At 45.5% G+C, this 18,774-nt stretch overlaps 1 protein-coding gene across 11 annotated transcripts in view; it reads right to left on the bottom strand.

Annotated features, from left to right (window-relative positions):
• The window catches only part of BRSK2 (BR serine/threonine kinase 2), a 1,020,916-nt gene that overhangs the window by 161,147 nt on the left and 840,995 nt on the right, over positions 1 to 18,774 (bottom strand). For all 11 annotated transcript variants that reach the window (XM_069623972.1, XM_069623974.1, XM_069623973.1 and 8 more), the window contains 2 exons: positions 11,861 to 11,958; positions 10,836 to 10,986 (listed from right to left, as the gene is read on the bottom strand). In XM_069623972.1, coding sequence (XP_069480073.1) covers positions 10,836 to 10,986; positions 11,861 to 11,958 — 249 coding nt within the window. The remainder of the gene's footprint in view (positions 1 to 10,835; positions 10,987 to 11,860; positions 11,959 to 18,774) is intronic.

The following is an 18,774-nucleotide window of genomic DNA, read 5'->3' as shown; positions in this document are numbered from 1 at the left end:
AGAGGTGATGATAAAGACTTCCTATAAAGGAACAAGGCCTTTCCCTCAACTACCCCAGAGGACGGGAACATTTAGGAGGATTTTCTGCAAAACGAGAACCTTACCAGGAACCTTCCCATTGGAGGCAACAGCCCCTGCAAGTTCTCTCTGGTAAACCTTGTAGGTGAGGAGTGCAAGACAAGGATCAACTCTGCCCCTGGAGACTCTGGAGATGGTCCCCCTGCAAACAGAAGGCAACATTTAACTCTAGGCACTGTTTGCTTACTTCAATCTGCTTTAAAGCTTGCTCTATAGCTGTGAGCCATTTTTCAAGCTGCTGCAAGCACCCAGAGCTGCCTTTGACAATCATTCTTTCTTTGGCATTTTCTTTGATGTGAAATTAATCCAGCGAATGGCAAAGGTATAATATGCCTTGATTAATGAGTAGTAATACCCAGAGGCCAAAGAATGCTTTCATCTGCGTGGTATAAATGTCCTAATTCTGGACCACTTGCACTTTTGCCTGGAGAGGCTGTTTCTTACCACTACCCACTTGTTGTCCTAGGTAAGTCACGGTACCCTGTGCAATCTGCCACTCATAAGCCTTGATAGTCACGGTAGCATTGAGCATGGCTTTTAGCGCCTGCCTCAGATGGGATATATATTCTTCACAGGTGTGAAAGACCACTGCAACTTCATCTAAATAGACAATGCAGAATGTTTGTTAGACAGACATGCCCTGGTGTACCATCCACTGAAAAGTGGCTGGGGCATTTTGTAACCTGGGGTGCATAACAATGACCTGGTAGTGCCCCTATGGTGTAGAAAATGCATACATCTCCTTTGCGTCGTCAGTCAGGACAACCTGTCAGCACCAGGCAGTGTGGTCAAAGGTAGTCATGTACTTTGCAGCATCTATCTTATAAATAAGCTCATTTGCACGTGGCATGAGGTGTGTATTATTCTTGGTCAAAGAAATTAACCCTCTGTAGTTCACACAAAAGTGAACTTCTACTGTCCAATCCCTAGTTTGTGTAGGACCAGCACCACAGGGCTAGCCTGGACTTAGTGAAGTACCGCATGACCAAGAGGCCACATTGGCCAAATACTCTCCATTCATTTTTGGATCCATAAACCAGAACACCGCCATGGAAAGGAAGTTGCTTCAACAAGGCTCCAGGTAAGCATCTTCTCCACCTCACTCTGTTAGCATGCTTTATTTAGTTTTCTCAGCTGAAGTGACTGAAATATACGCATCTTATGTCCACAATATATGTGGGATGAGCACATCAGCAAATGCAAACTAGAGTCAAGGACTTCAGTCCAGAGACCTGAGCATTTCAGACTGTGCCCTTCAGTTAGGCTGGGTGATAGTTCTGTACGTAGTCATCATTGGTCTCTACTTGCTGCATGTCAAGGAGAGCCTCCTATTTTCCCCCTTCCTCCTCTACTGGAAGACTACATAATCATTTCTGCTACGCTATAATGGGACTTAGTGTTACAACCTGCTATAAACTTTGGTCTTTGGGGCATTGCGGCAGGACGTCCCGTTCGGCATTCGTGAATCCCCCCAGCATGGTGGCGTATCTTTCTTGCTATCCTTTGAGTGCCGGTCTAGTTGTTTCACGCACTTCTAAGACGTCGCCAGCGGGTCATGTGACCGGATATAAGGAACCGATTGCTTTGCCTCCGCGCGTTGCTACTCCTAATCCTCGATCTTAGGCAAGGGAAAGAGGATCTCCTGGCCTACATTACCTTGTTTAAACAGTTATCCTCTGAAACTAATTGGACGGACAACACTCTTCTAACGCTATTCCGAAGAGGACTCTCTGAGGAGCTAAAGGATGAAGTGTCCAGAGTTCCCCGTCCTGCCAATTTAGCTGACATGATCACCATCACCATGCAGATGGACTATCGTCTCCATGAGAGATTAGCTGAAAGAAAGAAAGGAAAGGGGTTTCGTCCACGATCCGAGCTCTACCAAACACTTAGCAAGACCCCACAGACAGAAGAGCCAATGCACATTGGGACAGCCCGAGGTCCATTATCGTTGAATGAAAAGGAACGACGTAAAACATTAGGTCTATGCATGTATTGCAGTTCCTCCACTCATGTGTTACGAGATTGTCCGACTGTACCGCCCCGCAAAACAGGAACACCAGCCTCGGGAAACTCCAAATACCAGTCGTAGGAGGAACCACGGCTGGGAAAAAAGAAAGAGGTTCCTCAACCCAGATAAATGTTTCACACACGTTCCAATCACAGGATATTACTATGGGGGTGGTATCAATGACTCTGATGTTCCAAGACCAAGTAATTCAGAGGGTCCCAGCTTTAGTGGATTGCAGAGCCGCAGGAAATTTCATTGATGATAAATGGGCCGAAAGCAAAGGAATTGCCCGGATCGCTAAGACTTGCATTACGCCCATTCAAGGGGTGGATAGGAGCCCTTAAAGCTCTGGGCCTATTCGGGAGCAAACTAAACCCTTAACTTGTTTTATAGCTTCTCATAAGGAAACCCTTACCTTTGATTTGATCAAGGCAGCACATTTTCCCATCATACTAGGCTTGCCCTGGTTACGGTTACACAATCCGTTTATTAACTGGTCCGCTGGTACCCTATTTCTGGGGTCGGAATTTTGTGTGACTCACTGTCTCTCCCATGAATCTGTGGGACTTCATATCTCTCAACAAGAGCCCAGTCACACTCCGATCACAACGATTTCTCAGTTAGGAAACGTCCCTGTATGCTATCAGAAATACCGATCGGTATTTTCCACACCACAATTTCCTACCTTACCTCCGCATCGGAGAGATGACTGTCATATAGAGTTGCTTCCCGATCAGCCAGTTCCATTTGGAAGAATGTATGTTTTGTCCAAGCGAGAGAAAGAGGCTCTCAAGGAGTACCTTCATACCAACTTACAAAACGGCCTAATTACTGAATCCACCTCCTCTGCAGGGGCATCTCTGTTCTTTATTCCAAAGAAAGATACTGAGGATCGCCGGCCTTGTATCGACTATAGAGGCCTCAACAGGATCACAGTACCAGACAAATATCCAATGCCCCTAATTCCAGACATCCTCGAAGCAGTGCAAGGAGCTTCCATTTACACGAAGCTGGATCTCCGAGGGGCTTATCATCTCATCCGTATCGCTCCCGGAGATGAATGGAAGACAGCCTGCCGAACACCCTTTGGGCGTTATGAGTATCAGGTAATGCCTTTTGGTCTCTCAAATGCCCCAGCCATATTCCAGAGATTCATGGACCATTTGTTTGCTGACATCTTACTGCACTATGTGATTGTATATTTGGACAACATATTGGTTTTCTCAGCAAACGAAACGGATCATATCCGGCATGTGAAGATAGTCCTAGACCGACTTCAAGCTAACCATTTGTATTGCAAGGCGAAGAAATGCGAATTCCATAAGACTCAGGTTAATTATCTGGGGTTCGTGCTATCGGCTCAGGGAGTTTCGATGGACCCCAGAAAGGTATCGACCGTTTTGGAATGGCCATCTCCATCAAACATAAAAGCGATACAACGGTTTCTGGGCTTCGCAAATTTCTATCGTAAATTCATCCCATGTTTTTCCGACATCATTCTTCCCATCACAAGATTGTTGAAAAAAGATGTACCTTTTTCTTGGGATTCAAAGACAGAAGAGGCCTTTGATAAACTGAAAAGATTGTTTTCCTCTGCCCCGATATTGTCAACCCCTGTCCAGTCCAAGCAATTTATTCTAGAGACTGACGCTTCTCACTATGCTTTGGGAGCAGTCCTCCTGCAGAAGTCCAGCCAAGGTGTGGAGTTACCAGTTGCCTATTTATCCAAGACCTTTAATCCCTCGGAAGTAAACTACTCGGTACTGGAAAAAGAACTACTGGCCATTAAGAGATCATTTGAGGAGTGGAGACATTTGTTATTGGGGTCTCCATTCCCTGTGGAAGTCCGTACTGATCATCAAAACCTGAAAGTGCTTCAACAGGCCCAGACTACTAATAGTCGTCAAGCACGATGGGCACATGTTTTCCTCCCCTATCGTATTATTTTCACCTTCTTACCGGGAAGCCAAAATCTTAGAGTAGATGCTCTATCTCGGAAGGACCATCCTACGGCTAGGTTTTGCCCAGAAAGTCTGTTCCCCAGGGCTCGATTCATTTCAGTACTAACTGATTTTCTCCAGACCCTTAAGCAGGACACAATTCTACATCTTCAATCCTGTAAAGATCTCGAACGGAGATACCACTTAATAAGGAACAATGGAAATTTCTTTCATAAGGAGCAAGTACTAGTACCTTCCACCACCCTTCGGAAGGAGGTACTATATATGTGCCATGATTCTAAAGCAGCTGGACATCGTGGATATCAGTCCACATTAGATCTTATCCAATGTCATTTCTGGTGGCCTGACCTTCTCTCAGACGTGCATGACTATGTCTCTGCGTGTGTTACCTGTCTGCAGTCCAAATCACCTAGACAGCCTCCGTTGGGATTACTTACCCGAATGCCTATCCCCGAAAGACACTGGCAGCGGATCTCTACAGGTTTCATAGTGGATCTTCCCCAATCCTCTCATCACTCTGTGATTATGGTTACGATAGACTATTTCACTAAGATGGCTCACTTCACCCCATTGTCTAAACTTCCTAATGCAGACCAGATGGCCATAGTCTTCATTTCTGATATCTTCTCACGTCATGGAGTCCCAGACACAATTGTGTCGGACCGGGGACCCCAGTACATCTCTCTTTTTTGGCAGAGGTTGTGTTCCTTTTTGGGATTCAGAAGGGCCCTGCGCTCAGGGTATCACCCACAGACTAACGGACAAACAGAACGCTTGAATCAAACGCTGGAATGCTATTTACGTTGTTTCGTATCAGCGGCCCAAGACAACTGGGTTGAACTCTTACCATTGGCGGAATTCGCCTATAATAACGCCAAGCATTCAGCGTTGAAAACCAGCCCTTTCTATTGCACTTATGGATACCATCCAGCTTACATTCCGACCATTTAACCCACTCCTTCCCGCTGTCCCGGGGTGCACCAGCTTGTTGCAGACATTCAACAGGGTCATCTAGTTGCCCGAAGGACTCTTCGCTCGGCTCAGGATCGGGCCAAGGGGTTTGCGGATCGCCATCGAAGGCCAGCTCCAAAGGTATCGATTGGCGACAATGTATGGCTATCTTCTTGGTTTCTTCCTCGCCATTTGGTTCCTCCTAAACTGTCTCCCCGGTTCTTTGGTCCCTTCAGGGTGGTGTCTCTGGTGGGCACAGCAGCACTCAGACTCTCACTGCCTCCTTCTTGGTCTCGGATACATCCTGTGTTTCACCTCTCCCAGATTAAGATGGGAGTGCCTGATCGTTTTCTACGCTCCCCTGTGTCTCATCCTCCCCCGGTATCTACTGCTACGGGACTTGAATTCGAGGTGGCTGCTATTTGTGATTCCCGTTACCATAGGGGGCGTCTTCAATTCCTGATCGATTGGAAGGGGTTTTCTCCAGCTGAGAGGTCCTGGGAACCAGCTTCCCCCGTTTGGTTTGCAAGTTCTTCCGACTGCATCCCGGAAAGCCGGGTTCCCCGCCTTTGCGGAGGGGGCATACTGTTACAACCTGCTATAAACGTTGGTCTTTGTGGCATCGCGGCAGGATGTGCCGTTCGGCATTCGTGAATCCCCCCAGCATGGTGGCGTATCTTTCTTGCTATCCTTTGAGTGCCGGTCTAGTTGTTTCACGCACTTCTAAGACGTCGCCAGCGGGTCATGTGACCGGATATAAGGAACCGATTGCTTTGCCTCCGCGCGTCGCTACTCCTTTAGCCCAGACGCTTCGTAAGTGATCGCCTTCTAGGGATCTTTACTCTCAGACTTGTGTTCAATTGCCAACTCTTTCTCTCTTGTGTGCTTTAGCATTGAATCTTCCAGAATGCAGGGATTCTTTTTTTCCAGTAGCCAAGACCTCCTGCAGTTTATCTCCAGACCGCTATCCGCATTCAGCCCAAGCATTTTCATTCTACGGTATTTACTTTAAGGTCCTTTCCTCTCCTCTCTTCCTAGCCCCGCCATTCTGCTACTATTCTACTAACCATCCTCCTCTTCCGTACCTTCCAGGAGTGTTGCTTCCATCCCTTCCGCCTTCCGAGTTCCTGGAGTGCAATTTGTCTGCATTATAACATCCAAGGCAGATATAGGTAGGCGTAGGGATTCTGGGGAACTCTCCTCCTCCGACCTTTACCTCTCTCATCAGCTCTTTCTCATTTCTACAGAGCTCTTCCATCCGAACTCGTACCTCAGCATCACAGTTCCCGCAAGATTCCAGGACATTGAACCCAGCCCAGAACCAGTGTCTTCAGTGCCGCGCAGGGTTTTTTTCCCATAGAGGGTTTCCCTGGGGGCACAGTCCTCCCTTCTCCTGGTTGTTCAATCCGGGTGGGGAGTGATTGGGCTTATAGGGAAGCCTTCACAGTCATCAGTACCTTTGCCCTTCCTGGTTACCGCTGGATGTGCAGGTTAGTGCGTTCTTCTTTATATCTCTAATCGCTACTCAGATAACACTTAGGTCCTCCAGTGTTAAATTCCCTCATGGACTTCTTGTGCGTTCACAAAGCGATCAAGTTGTTTGCATTATCTATGTTCTTGAATCCTTTATATGGAAATCTCTGCCTGGTCACAAGTGACCCGGTCTTCACCCAAGTGACAACATAAACCTTCTTTGGGTATACTCAATCAGCTTGGCCTTCTATTTATACCACTGTTTGATCATGACCTGAAAATCATGGCACTGAGTGTCCACACCCGTTTTCACAGGACAAGGCTCAAAACAACCCCTTCAACTGACAAACAGTTCCTTTTTTTCCATAATGCATCCAGATATTTTCCACATGTTTAATTGTAATCGCTTTACAGTTTTCTCTTTTGGTCACATGTCGAATATTGTTTCAGGTCTAAACCCTAAACCAAATCACACTGCAAAAACAAAGTTAACAAACTCTCAATAATGGTAGCAAACCATGTCCGATGTATGTATCTAAACCCCACTTAATTCTACAGTTCAGGATCTTTTTCTCTTCCAGACCTCATGCTCCGTCCCCGACCTCTAGCTTCCACACCCTCTTGCTGCTGCTGTATCCTGAGGGACTGTTCTTCGAGCACCCTCAGGGCTGCTTCTTCTGGGTCTGCTCCTGGCTCTCCTCAGTTTGCAGGTCTACACAATGCTCTCTAGGCAGCCTTTAAAGGCCTGTACCTCACACTCACTTTCTCTCATTTCCTTCTATTAGGTCATTGTCAGCCTCCAATGTGGGGCATTATTTGTGTTGTCTAGTTGCCTTCCATTCTTCGTTTGCCCATCCTCTTGTGGGTCCACGGTGCTTCGAGCTTCCAAAAGTCAGGGCCATTTTGGTGTCAGAGGAAAGTCCTGCCCTAATGCCAGTGCACTTCTTATACTCTGCAACCCTCAATCTCAGTGTTTATCTTTCGACAGCTATGCCCTTGGGCACAGATCTGAGGAGATCCTCATTTAACAGCAGAGACTTCCAAGACAATGTTTTCTTTGCTGTTTTATTTTTTCCTTTCTTCACAGTTTAGATGTTCCTTTCTGACTGCAGCTGTGACTCTTCCTGGCATAAGTGGTCTCACATAATATATTTTTTATTAGTACCTTTGGAGAAAACCTTGAAAGGTGGGTCATCTCTTGTGCCAGATTGTAGAGTTCTGTAGAGTCAAAGTAATGCAAGTATTGGCAAAGGCTATAGAGTCCCTGCAAAGTATTGTCTCTCCCTCTAAATTCAGATGGGCATAAAGATCCAGGAATCCTCCATAGAGTACATGTCTGATTCTATACTCCAACTCACTGAGTTTGGACATTACAACCCTTAGGTCAGTGCTTGCCCATATGTTAAGAGGAGATCTCTGCTTCTACAATTCCAGATAGCTCACAGCTCCATCAATTACCTGGTTGGCGAGGCTTGGTGGGCTGTGGCGTCCCCTCTGGGCCATGGGATAGAGTCATTGATCTGACTCACAAGAGCTTCTCTGCATTTAGCACACACATTTAGCCATGCCCCTCTCCCGATCTGGCTAAAATAATCCTACACAAATAAGAAAAATAGAGGTTCAATGGAAAACCCTGCACTCCTTTCTAAGGGCAAGGGCAAAGTAACTACTACATAAAGTGGTTTATGACAATTAACCAAAAATGTAATTTGAATAACGTGACTAAGCAACACACATGACAAATTTACTTATAAAATAAAAGCAACAAATCAGTATATCAAAGCTTTGGAAAGGAATAAAGCTTTCTGAAGAATAGACTTCAGAGAGGCAATTCTTATTATCTCAACTGTGGTGTCTCAAATCATGTATAAGAATAAAAACGTGAAAAAACACTATTTCACTCCTACGGCAAATCGCCTACCCATGCTAATTTTAAGTATTGCATTACAAACTTTAAGCTGTGCTTTAGATCACATATTTTGGCGAGAAAGTGAGTCATGGACTAAGGGAGGTTTAGGAGCCAATCCCAAGGTTCTGCCTAGCTAAATGGACGATCAGTGTTCATGGATATAGGTGATTTCTTCAGTCAAGCCTCATACCTCTTGGGTGAGTCTGAGATGCAACCAGACAGGAGAAGCAGGCCTGTTCACCTGTGATTGATTTTATGAGCTTCTCCAGCTGTCCACTATGGTTCTTCATCCATCAGTTATCTGCCTCATCCTTGCGCTTTGCATGTGTACTCTTTACTCTTTCAAGCATAATCTTAGTACAACATGTTGCTAGGAAGGTCTTTCATGTTTACCAATTTTCGTAGTTTTGCTCCATTGATGAAACATGATTCCCAATACCCTGACGGGCATGTCACTTGTCTTTTTCAAGTATTCCACAAAAGGCCTAGATGCCACAGAAAAGGGATCATATCTCCAGATCTTATAATGCCTGCCATCAGGGGTACCCCTTACCAGTGCATTGACCTAGAATACTGTCCAGGATGGGCTTGTACCACCCAGCAAGTAAGTTGCCTTCAGCAAGTAATGATTAGAAGCCGTTGGGGTGCTACATTAGAGGTCTCAAAATCTGTATGGTGACCATTGTTGATCCTCGGAGGTCCTTTGGGATAAGAACATAAGGGGTCAGTTGAGTCTTACCTGATGGTCCATGTGTTTTCAATTCTCTGAATCTCCTTGGAAAGGATGTATGCGCAGTTGCAGACTGGAGTCACTAATAGTGGCACTCACCATGTCTGATGGGATCAGCATTCGTGATCAACAGTTCAGCTTTAAGTAAGGGCATTTATCATACAGTAGAGAGGGGTCCTTGAAACTGTTCAAATTAGCCTATGAAGTTTGCCATCATTCCTTTGGTACAAAGTCATGTGCAGGATATATTGAGATAGTCTAAACTGGGCTGAGGACTGTGGTCCAGAACAGCCCTGCTCTTCCTACCCGATACTACACACCCTCTCCTTAGTGACAAAGGGGGGGACAGACTCAAGTTATCTCCAATTATATTCCCTTTCTCAATCCTTTGAAACAAAACCAGAAGTATTAGGCAAGGCTTTCCATCTGATGTTCCTCATTGGTCCACCCAGACTAGCTAATCTGATAATCTAGATCATACCCATTCCGGGGTCTCACTAACTGACAATTGTGTTTTCACCGGAGTACCAGGCTTGGCTAAAATAGACCTGGATTTTATGTAGATTCTTTAGGCCAAAGTATATTGGAATGTGGCTGCAGCTAATCCGATGCCAGGTGCAAACGCAAGCGCACACACACACACACACACACACACACACACACACACACGGATAGAACCAAAGACCTGCTGCAAAAATATTTGCTTCGTCAGAGACCCTGGATATTTCCTAACACGCCATGGTTAATGCTATTAATTGGACAAAATGTGTGGACTCACAACGGTCCAATTTTGCCCTTCATCTAAAATACACAAAACATAAAAAAATGATGCTACATGCTATTTGTTCTCTCAGGAGCTAGCCAGTCTTAAGGTCATATTTATGTTATTTTATGTTGGATTTGTATAGCAAACCCCTGCCATGTAAATGGCTTTGTGGTGCTGCTACTGTAGTTTCATCTCTAAGGATGACGCGAGGATAGCTCAGGGGCAACGTGCATGCCTTGGCAGCAAGACAACACGGAGCACCACAGGTTCCATCCCCGGTTCCGTTCTTAGAAACCTCTGGGTATTAAGCACATTATAAATAACCTATCATATCATTTCATATCAAGGATCAAGAGGCTAATAATAGTATTCAAGGATCCAGGTGTTCAGCAAACAGTTACAGGAAACAAATGAAAAAGAATTGCAGGGCAGGTCAAAGTAGATATATTCACAATGCATGTAAAATTACTTTGGAATGTTCTAGTTATTTCGTCTAGTTTGCAAAATCGTGTTGGGTGTCTTGTTGTAAGTACGCGAGTCATAAAGGGCACTATTCATTCCTCTTAACATGGTATGGTGGTGTCCCATGCGGGTTGGGACTGTATAAGGTTGCGATGGTTCACTCTTGATAAAGTTATTTATCCCATGCAAGATAGGGCAGTGCTTCCTCCTTGGTGAGGTGGTATATCTCTGTAGCTAGTGTGCTTGTTCTCCCATTGTAAGATGCTGCACCACAAGTGAAGCGCCATTATCTATCAGATTCCAGGTACCAGGATGGTTTGCCCGTGATAGGTTGTCGTGCCATGTATTGCTGTGACCCTCTTAAAGAAGGTGGATCTTCATGCCCGGTAAGGTTATAGTTCTTCTGTGCTCTTAGAGATGGGCCCTGCCTAGGTCTTTAGTCAGGGAGCAGGTTCTAGCATGTTGGGAGGAGATTGGCCTCGGGTGTCACTTACCTCTGATTGTGCTGGGTCATTTCTATTGCCCGGCGTGCTGGGACTGGGGAACCTCCATCGGTCACACTGAGCACCTCCATGGACTTCCTCTCTGGCCGCCGCTTGCCGTGTCTGTTCAGCATGGGCGAATCCACGCGCTTCCTGGGGGGATCTTGGGCACAGAGGGAGGAAGAGGTCAGTAAAGGAACTGTTTCTGACAAAGCAGATGGCAGCCTCCCTTATTATGTGCACGATCATACCCGTTCTCATCAAAATCTGTACCTGCCTTTTCTATACATAAGTGAGCACCATAATACACAGTGATGCAGAACATGTCCTGTAACAGTGAACACGACTAGTACTGTGGCAATGAGAGCGTCCATTGAATGATGAGCGATGAGTGAAAGTCCATTGAAGTGCGGTGATGGGGGGGAGAGATGAGTGAGATTCTTACGTATGAGGTCAATGATGAGGCAATTTCCTTCAGACACGGATGTGTAAATGAGGGAGGCTCCTGTTATTTATGTGGTCAGAGATTAGGTAATCAGTGGGACTCCATTGAAGTGTATAAGAACATTGAGAATGAGCTATATTTCAATAAAATGCACAAGGTCAGCGATGGAGAATGGGTAATATTCCATTTACGTCTATTTGGTTATTGTTTGCAGAATGAGAGTGGAATCCTTTACAAATGTAAAGACAATATTGGGTAACAAGTGAGACGGCAATGAAGTGCATTATGCCACTGTTAAGTGAAACGCCATTGAAGTGGACGCTGATCGGATCAAGTCAGACTCCATTTCAAGGCATAACTGTGACCGGAAGTGAGTGAAACTCTTTGGAAGTCTTTGAGGCCAGTGGGGGTGAGGGGGGTGGGAGGGTGAGACTCCACGAAGTGTGAGGGCAGTAATGGGGGGGGGGGGATATACATGATACTTATGATATGAGACTGGTGACCTATGGTTTTCCTCCTCACCTCCCAGTTCTTTGAGTGTTCCCTACAAACGTACATGCATTCTCTTGTTCAGGGATTATGTGCAAAGTACCTATCTCATTCCTCGGCGGCAGATCTTCATCTTCGTGGCTTGGGTACCTCTCTTTCCGATCCAGTAAGAGAAAGTAAATCATTTTCTCTTGGTTGTCTCTGGAAGAAAATGGTACACATGTTTGGAAACAAATATTGAAAACACGTGTAAAACAACGGGGATCATATAAGCTTCCCAAGAACCATCAAAGCAGAATACCGGCCTAGTTTTCAGCATTCCATTGGAGAAAGGGACCTTCACGTCCACGTGGTCCCGAGTACAGGAAATGTCCAGCACCTGCCAGTACTATATGGAGCTTGAAGGTATGTAAATATTGAGAGCAAATGACCTGCATGCCCATCCAATATCCCTGGTTTCCTGCCTTACCATAGCCCAACTGTTCTCAGTTATGTGGACATGGCAACTGTCTCACATTAGGCCTTAATTATAGAAATTAAACAAGTACTGGCATGGGACGAGGTCTGACTATGACCCCCTTATCTACAGAAATAGACGAAAAGCAGAGGAAATTGTCCAAAGAACTTCACATGTAAAGAAGGAGAATGCATATTTAGAAGCCACTGGCCCAACTGCTAGAGAAGGGATCATATACTCTATGAGAGTCATTAGCTATATTAACAGGAAACAACATCTGGAAACTGTAGAGAGACTGGATTCCGAATTCATAAATAAAACCAGACTCTGCATAGGTACACAACCTTGCCAGTAAGTCTGCTGTGTTTCTGATGAGAAAAGGTTCCAACTAAATCATTAAGGTACACTAAAGGTTAACACATACACCGGAGAAATATGCGAGTACCACAATCAATGTTAACCAATTACACTGGGAACATTGACTTTGGCTAATTGCTGGCTTGTTGGAAACAGCAAACATTTAGTATCATTAATTGCAGCCAGAAGTTCGGAGTGACTGACGAGTCACTGTGTATAATGTGTATGTGGACATAGTCCACATACACATTATACACAGTCATAACACATATACACAGTACACAGTGAGACAAATAAATAAATAAAAATAGTCATGTACAGACTATTTGTATGTTATTGATATTTATAGAGAGCTTTCGCCAAAGCGCTGTTAAAGGTTTATAAAATCCAGTACATAAAGCATAGAAGCAAATGAAAATACTATATGGACTTCAAAAATAAAACAAATCAAAAGAAAGAGAGGAGAGAAAGAAAGCTTTACGCTAAACGAGGTCGATATGGAACTAAGGCCATGAATGAACGTCTGAAGGTAGGGAATGGAATGAACGTCTGAAGGTAGGGAATGGCGGTGCTAGAAGGGAAAAAGATTGAAAACGAGAGGGCGCACACAGAGGGTTGGGCACAGAGGGAAGGTGAAGAGACTGAGGACCGGGGAAACGGGAAGGGACAAAGCGGGAGACCAGACCAAACCGAGAGGGAGGGGCAAGACCATGGATACATGCAAATACAATACAGAGAAAGTGAAATCGGAGGCAGGAATCAAAAGAAAAAAGGGAAATGGAATGGAGAGAGGGCAAAAAAGAGAAGTGGGGTAGAGAGAGCATAGAACACGACTACAGGAGTTAAAGAAAGATTGTAGGGGGAATTAGATGTGATAAAAGTCCGAACCATAGTCGAGACGCGAGCAAGACACGTGCAGGTAACACATGGTTTTTGGGCTTGTAATGATAGGAAAGGGACGATACATCAAAGATTGCAAAGGTGGAAGGTACAGATGCGGGCAGTCGCAGAAATATCTAAAACAAAAAGATAAAGAAGTGTCAAAGATGACTCCGCGATTGCGTGCAGTAGACGAGAAAGTGAGAAGGGTAGCGGGAAAGAAGAGACCGAAAGGCGAAGGGATACAGGAGAGAGAAAAGGCAGGGAAAAATAGAATTACCGTCTTCACAGGGTTCAAGTGTAGGAAGTGAGAAAATAAAACATTGACGGAAAGAGAGAAGATAGAAAGCGTGAGACAGTAAAATGAAGAGTCACAGAGAGAGGAAAAGGAAAGTAAAATCAGTGAGTCGTGGGCATGGAAATGAGAAGCACGATTAAAGGAATCCATACGTGTGGAGAGTGAAATAGTATAGCTAGAAAAGAGGAAGGGGCTTCATGAAGAGCATTGAGGAACACCGGAGAGGAGAAGGCATGGGGAAGAAGTGTGGCCAGCCCATGAGACTGAGTATGTTCGGTTAGAAAGATCATATTAAGATCATAGTGAAACCAATGAAGTCATTGTTGGAGAAACCTAGTGAGGAAACTGCTCGAACATAAAGTGGACAGATACAATCTTGTTGTGACAAGCATATAGAAGACCATTAGAGACGTGATTTTCACCGAATGAGCAGGGCACAAGCCAGAAAGAAAACAAGGTAGTAGTGAAAGAGAATTAAGGAAAAGAAAACTTGAGAGTAGATGACTCAATCGAGGAGTTTAGAAAGAAAAACGGAAAGAGAAAGCTGGTGAAGGTTACAAGGGGATTACGGGTCTAGCAACGTTTCTTTGTAAAAGGAATAATGGTAGCATGTTTAAACACCTTCTCATGCTCCGCACCGGATTTGACTTCAAGACATCTCTCTCCTCTTACTTCCGGAGCAGACTACTAAGGCCCTGCTGTCCCTGGGCGGGACTTAATGCACCTTAATGCAGACAAGGTTTACGTGATTCAAGACTACTAAGGTGGTGAGCTGGCTCAGTATAACAAAACAAATGGTAATAATACTTTTATGTTCTTTCTTTTTTTTGGACAGTTACTGTCCATGAAGACAATGGAGGCCGCGGTCAACCCTCTAGGAACACAGTGAAACAAACAAAGGTGCGAAGGCACTGCACCTGCCATGGCATAGTTTACTGGTTATGTTATGTGATATGGCATTCGTACAGTGCCTACTGTCATTGGTATGGCCTCGAAGTGCTGTTGGGATGAACACCCTTCGGAAGACCGTAATCAGAAACGTGAGAAGTGAAGAAAGGATTTCTAAAATGCGTGTGTGCATTTTTAGCCAGCACGAGGAGGGTAGGGAGTGCCAGATCGCTTAGTAGCAACCCACAGTTATCAGGTGAGAGAATTTGTGGTGTGACAAATTGTCAAGAGTGGGAGAGTCAGAGCGGTCAGATTATGTGAATGACTGTCCTAATTTTGAGTGGGTCTCAGCTTTATTCTGTGGTATGGTGTGTTTTGAAATATGAAGGTGGGTGGGCCGTGCCTAGGTGGGCTATAGTTCTGTTTTGTTGTGATGGCGTGCTTGACTTTCCAGTGAAGAAAGACTGACACCTGGTTGGAAAGATCTTGCAGAGCTTATCATAGAGATTTGCCTGAGATGCATTAAAAAAGGGGGCGGGGGGGTGATATGTCCCCCCTTTTTACTCCCCAGGTGCCCCAGCATTCCCTTCAGTGGTGAATAATAATTAATCCGGGAGATGGGCTGAGTCTGTCAGGCTGTCGAAGGAAAGAGACAGGATTTGAAAGCCTTCCTGAAGGCAAGGTGATCTTCTATGCAATGGATGGTTAATGGGATTGAGTTCCAGATGTGGGTGCTTGGATTGAGAAAGAGGAGCCCCCCATTCTTGATGATTTTGTCACTGGAATGATGAGAAGAAGTGCTGCGCCTCACCTGAGGTTTCTGTTAGGCCTGCATTGTGTACATTTACGCTGCAGGTATTTTGGTCCTATGTTGTGGAGAGCTTGGCGGGTGATGCATATTGCCTTCAAGGAGGATCGTCACCTGATCAGAAGCCAGTGAAGAAAACAGAGGGCGGGTGAGATGTCTCCAGGGCCAAGGGCTTGGAGGAGCCTTGTGGTTGTGTTTTGTACTGTAAGAAACTCATGCTGGCAACAGTAAAGACAGACACAAGTGATCACAGTCCAAGGGTGTTTATTGAAAAATGAATGCATGGTGGAAAAACACCTAAACTAAACCTAAATCTAAAATGAGAGCAAGCGTCGACCATCAAATGAAAAATAAGACAGTCCTAGTTGCGTTGAGTCAAAATATAAGGGCCTATACTAAGAAAACCTATTGCCAATTCATTACAACTAAATATAGAGAGAGTGTGGGATAGGGTTTCAATAAAGAAATGAAGTGTTCCAAATAATAAATCAGGATGTTATTGCCAGGGTCTCACTTCCCCACTTTTTCAGCACGGGGCAAGGTGGGACCTTGGATCACAGCATACGCTCAAGCTTTCTCAGCACGAGCTGACAGTTCCGGTCCAGCTATCAGGTTCTTTAATAGAAAAGTCTCTTTGCATTAAAAAGTCTCTTGCCTTTGAGGGCCTGATGCTTTCCACAACAAACGAACACAAAGTTCTGCTTCACGTATACTGTGATTGACGACTACACCCTGGAGTCCCCCTCTTCTGGGCGCAGACTCCTCAGTACTTGCATTCAACGAACTCACGAAACAGTTCCCTTCTCAGTGAACTTTGGGTGATAGTTTTCCACCCCTGGATCTCATTCGGCTGGGCTCAGATACCAAATGAAAAGGGGGGCACTTTCATTGCCCTTGATCTGCAATACTTCTTGCTTTCACAAATCTTAATGTCCTTATAACAGTTTGTGTAATCAACTTTTGGGTGGTGACTTTCCACCCCTGGACCTCCCTCTTCCAGGTTCACTATGGTTTTGCACAAATACAGTTCACCTTTTAACTTTCAACAGTCTTAATGTCTTTTCAAACAATTCTCGTGGACATCCCTCTGCCAGGTTCACTTTTGTCAACACACTGTTTCTTGCGACTTTATCTCGATTGGCATCCCTCTACTGAGTTCACTCTTGCCACTTCTCAATTTACTTTTACTCTTTATTATTGAGGGATTCACTTCCCTTACTTTCTTTATAGTTTGCCGGTCAAAGACTTTCGACGGTACAGAGGATTTTACAAGACCCCTGTATGACCATTTTGACCGATCTTTGCCTCTTTCCAAGGGCTTCTGGTTATGGTAGTCTTTCTACCCTCGGGTAATCGCCCAGAGTTTCCTGCCTGAACACCCATGTGGTGCCGGCCTCCTCTGTATCTGGTTTTTCCCCCTCTTCTTCAATCGTATCTTTACAATTTCAAAGTTCAAATTAGCCATTGGCTACTTTCCGTTCAAGACATTTCGGTTTCTTATCGATTCTCCCCTCGACTCTCTGGCTGTGATGAACCACTTGCCTTTCTTTATCCTTGGAGTCAAGGTTGGTACCATGGAGACCGTGGTCCTTCCGTGGCTTGGTTATCAGCAGAGGAGGGTCGTGTGTACTGTCGACATCTGCTGCAACACACATGCTGGCCTTTGTATGTGGTCTTATGTTTCCGTTTGGGGAGGTCTCACGGGTCTGGCTCAGAAAGGGCAAGGTCACTTCTCTCCTTGTCACCCCCTCGGTCTGCGCCATCTTTCTCCTCCTCTTGAACTGCCGTGCTGAGTTGGCTCTCACGTCGTGTGGTCTGCCTTGCTCATCTTGTGCTCCATCTTTTATCCCTGTGGGGAAGGGAAGGGCCGACAGGTGTGTGTGATTCTGGTCAATTGCCTGACCCTTGTATTGGGACATTTCAGGTGAATGGCTCTGGTGTTAGTCTGCTGTCTTCCGTGTTGTGCGGATGTGTTCATGTCAGAAAAGGGGGTTAGTGTCTTGGAATATCCTATGTGGTAGGATGGGGAAAAGGTGTAGAAAGAAGGGGGATACTCTGTCTCACCCGTCAGTGTCCCACGCCTACTCCCTCACTAGTCCACCCCCAGGAAGTGGATCCAATAGCGATGGCCGTGTCCTGGCCACTTGTTTGACAGATCCCCGGGGAGTAGCCAGGGAGACACCTTCAGGCTTCTCACAGTACCCATTGGAGTTTCCTTAGTTGTGATGTGGGCTGCCAGGTATAGGCATAATCATAATCTAAGGATGATAGCCTCAATTGCGGAGACTCTGTGAAGGAAGGACGGGTAGAGAAAAAGGCAGTGGAGAATGTGAATGTGTAGGTAGCAGCTTTTTGTCATGGGGCTGATCTGATGTTATAGGGTCAGATCTTCATCCATAATGCATCCAAGGTCTTTTACTGTGCAGTGGCTGGTGGGCCTAGAGAGCGCATCCACAGGAAGGGTTGGGGGAAGACAGAGGTCTTCCCACAGAGGGATTTTGAGGACAATTTGGGTGTTGTTTGTGTAATTATAGAAGGATAGACAATGGAATCGAATGAGTGCAGGAAGGGGGCTTACGTAGAGGTAAAAGAGGGGAGAGAGAGGAACCCTGCGTCATGCTGTGGGCGACTGGGCAGGGGGCGGTCGAAGAGAAAGTAGGGAAGTATACTATTTGGGATCTGTTGGAAAGGAAGGAGGATATCCACTTCAGAGCTGTGTCCCTGATGCCGAGGGAGTGAAGTCTGTCTGAGAGGGTGGAGTGGTCAATGGTTTTGAAGACTGCAGAGAGGTCGAGTAGGATTAGGGTGGCGCAGCCTTCCAAGTCTGAGTGTCTTCTTTTAAGGTCATCCCAGATGGAGACTAGCACAATTCAGTTCTTCAAAGAGGTCTGATGCTAGACTGAGTTGTGTTGAGGATCTGGTTGGATTCTGTGAACTGGCATAGTTGTGATTATGCTCCTTGGTCAGTTAGTTTGGCTATAAATCAGTAGCTTGAGATAGGTCTGTAATTGGTCAGGACAAGGGGGTCAAGTGTGGGTTTTTTGAGGAGGGACTTGATGTAGGAGGTTTGGAATTCTGCAGGGAAAATGCCGGAAATGAGAGATGTGTTGATGATAGATCTTGTGAAGTCGACGGTGCAGGTGTATGTCTATTTCCTTTAGTAAAGCAGGGAGCAGGGGTGTACAGGGGATCCTGAGGCATGGGTGCTTGTCAGTAGCTTGAGAAATTCAGGGTGGGAGAGTGGATAGAAGGATGAGAAGAGTCAGAGGGTGGAAGGCGATACTAATGTCCCAATTGAGGTTGGGGTGGAGGGAGGGGTGAGCAATGCTA

The sequence above is a fragment of the Ambystoma mexicanum genome, chromosome 11 (assembly GCF_040938575.1).
Source record: "Ambystoma mexicanum isolate Mex_15411 chromosome 11, UKY_AmexF1_1, whole genome shotgun sequence".
In the NCBI taxonomy this organism is placed as follows: Eukaryota; Metazoa; Chordata; class Amphibia; order Caudata; family Ambystomatidae; genus Ambystoma; species Ambystoma mexicanum.
Note: the sequence above shows the minus strand (reverse complement) of the source record. Positions and strands in the feature narration are given on the sequence as shown.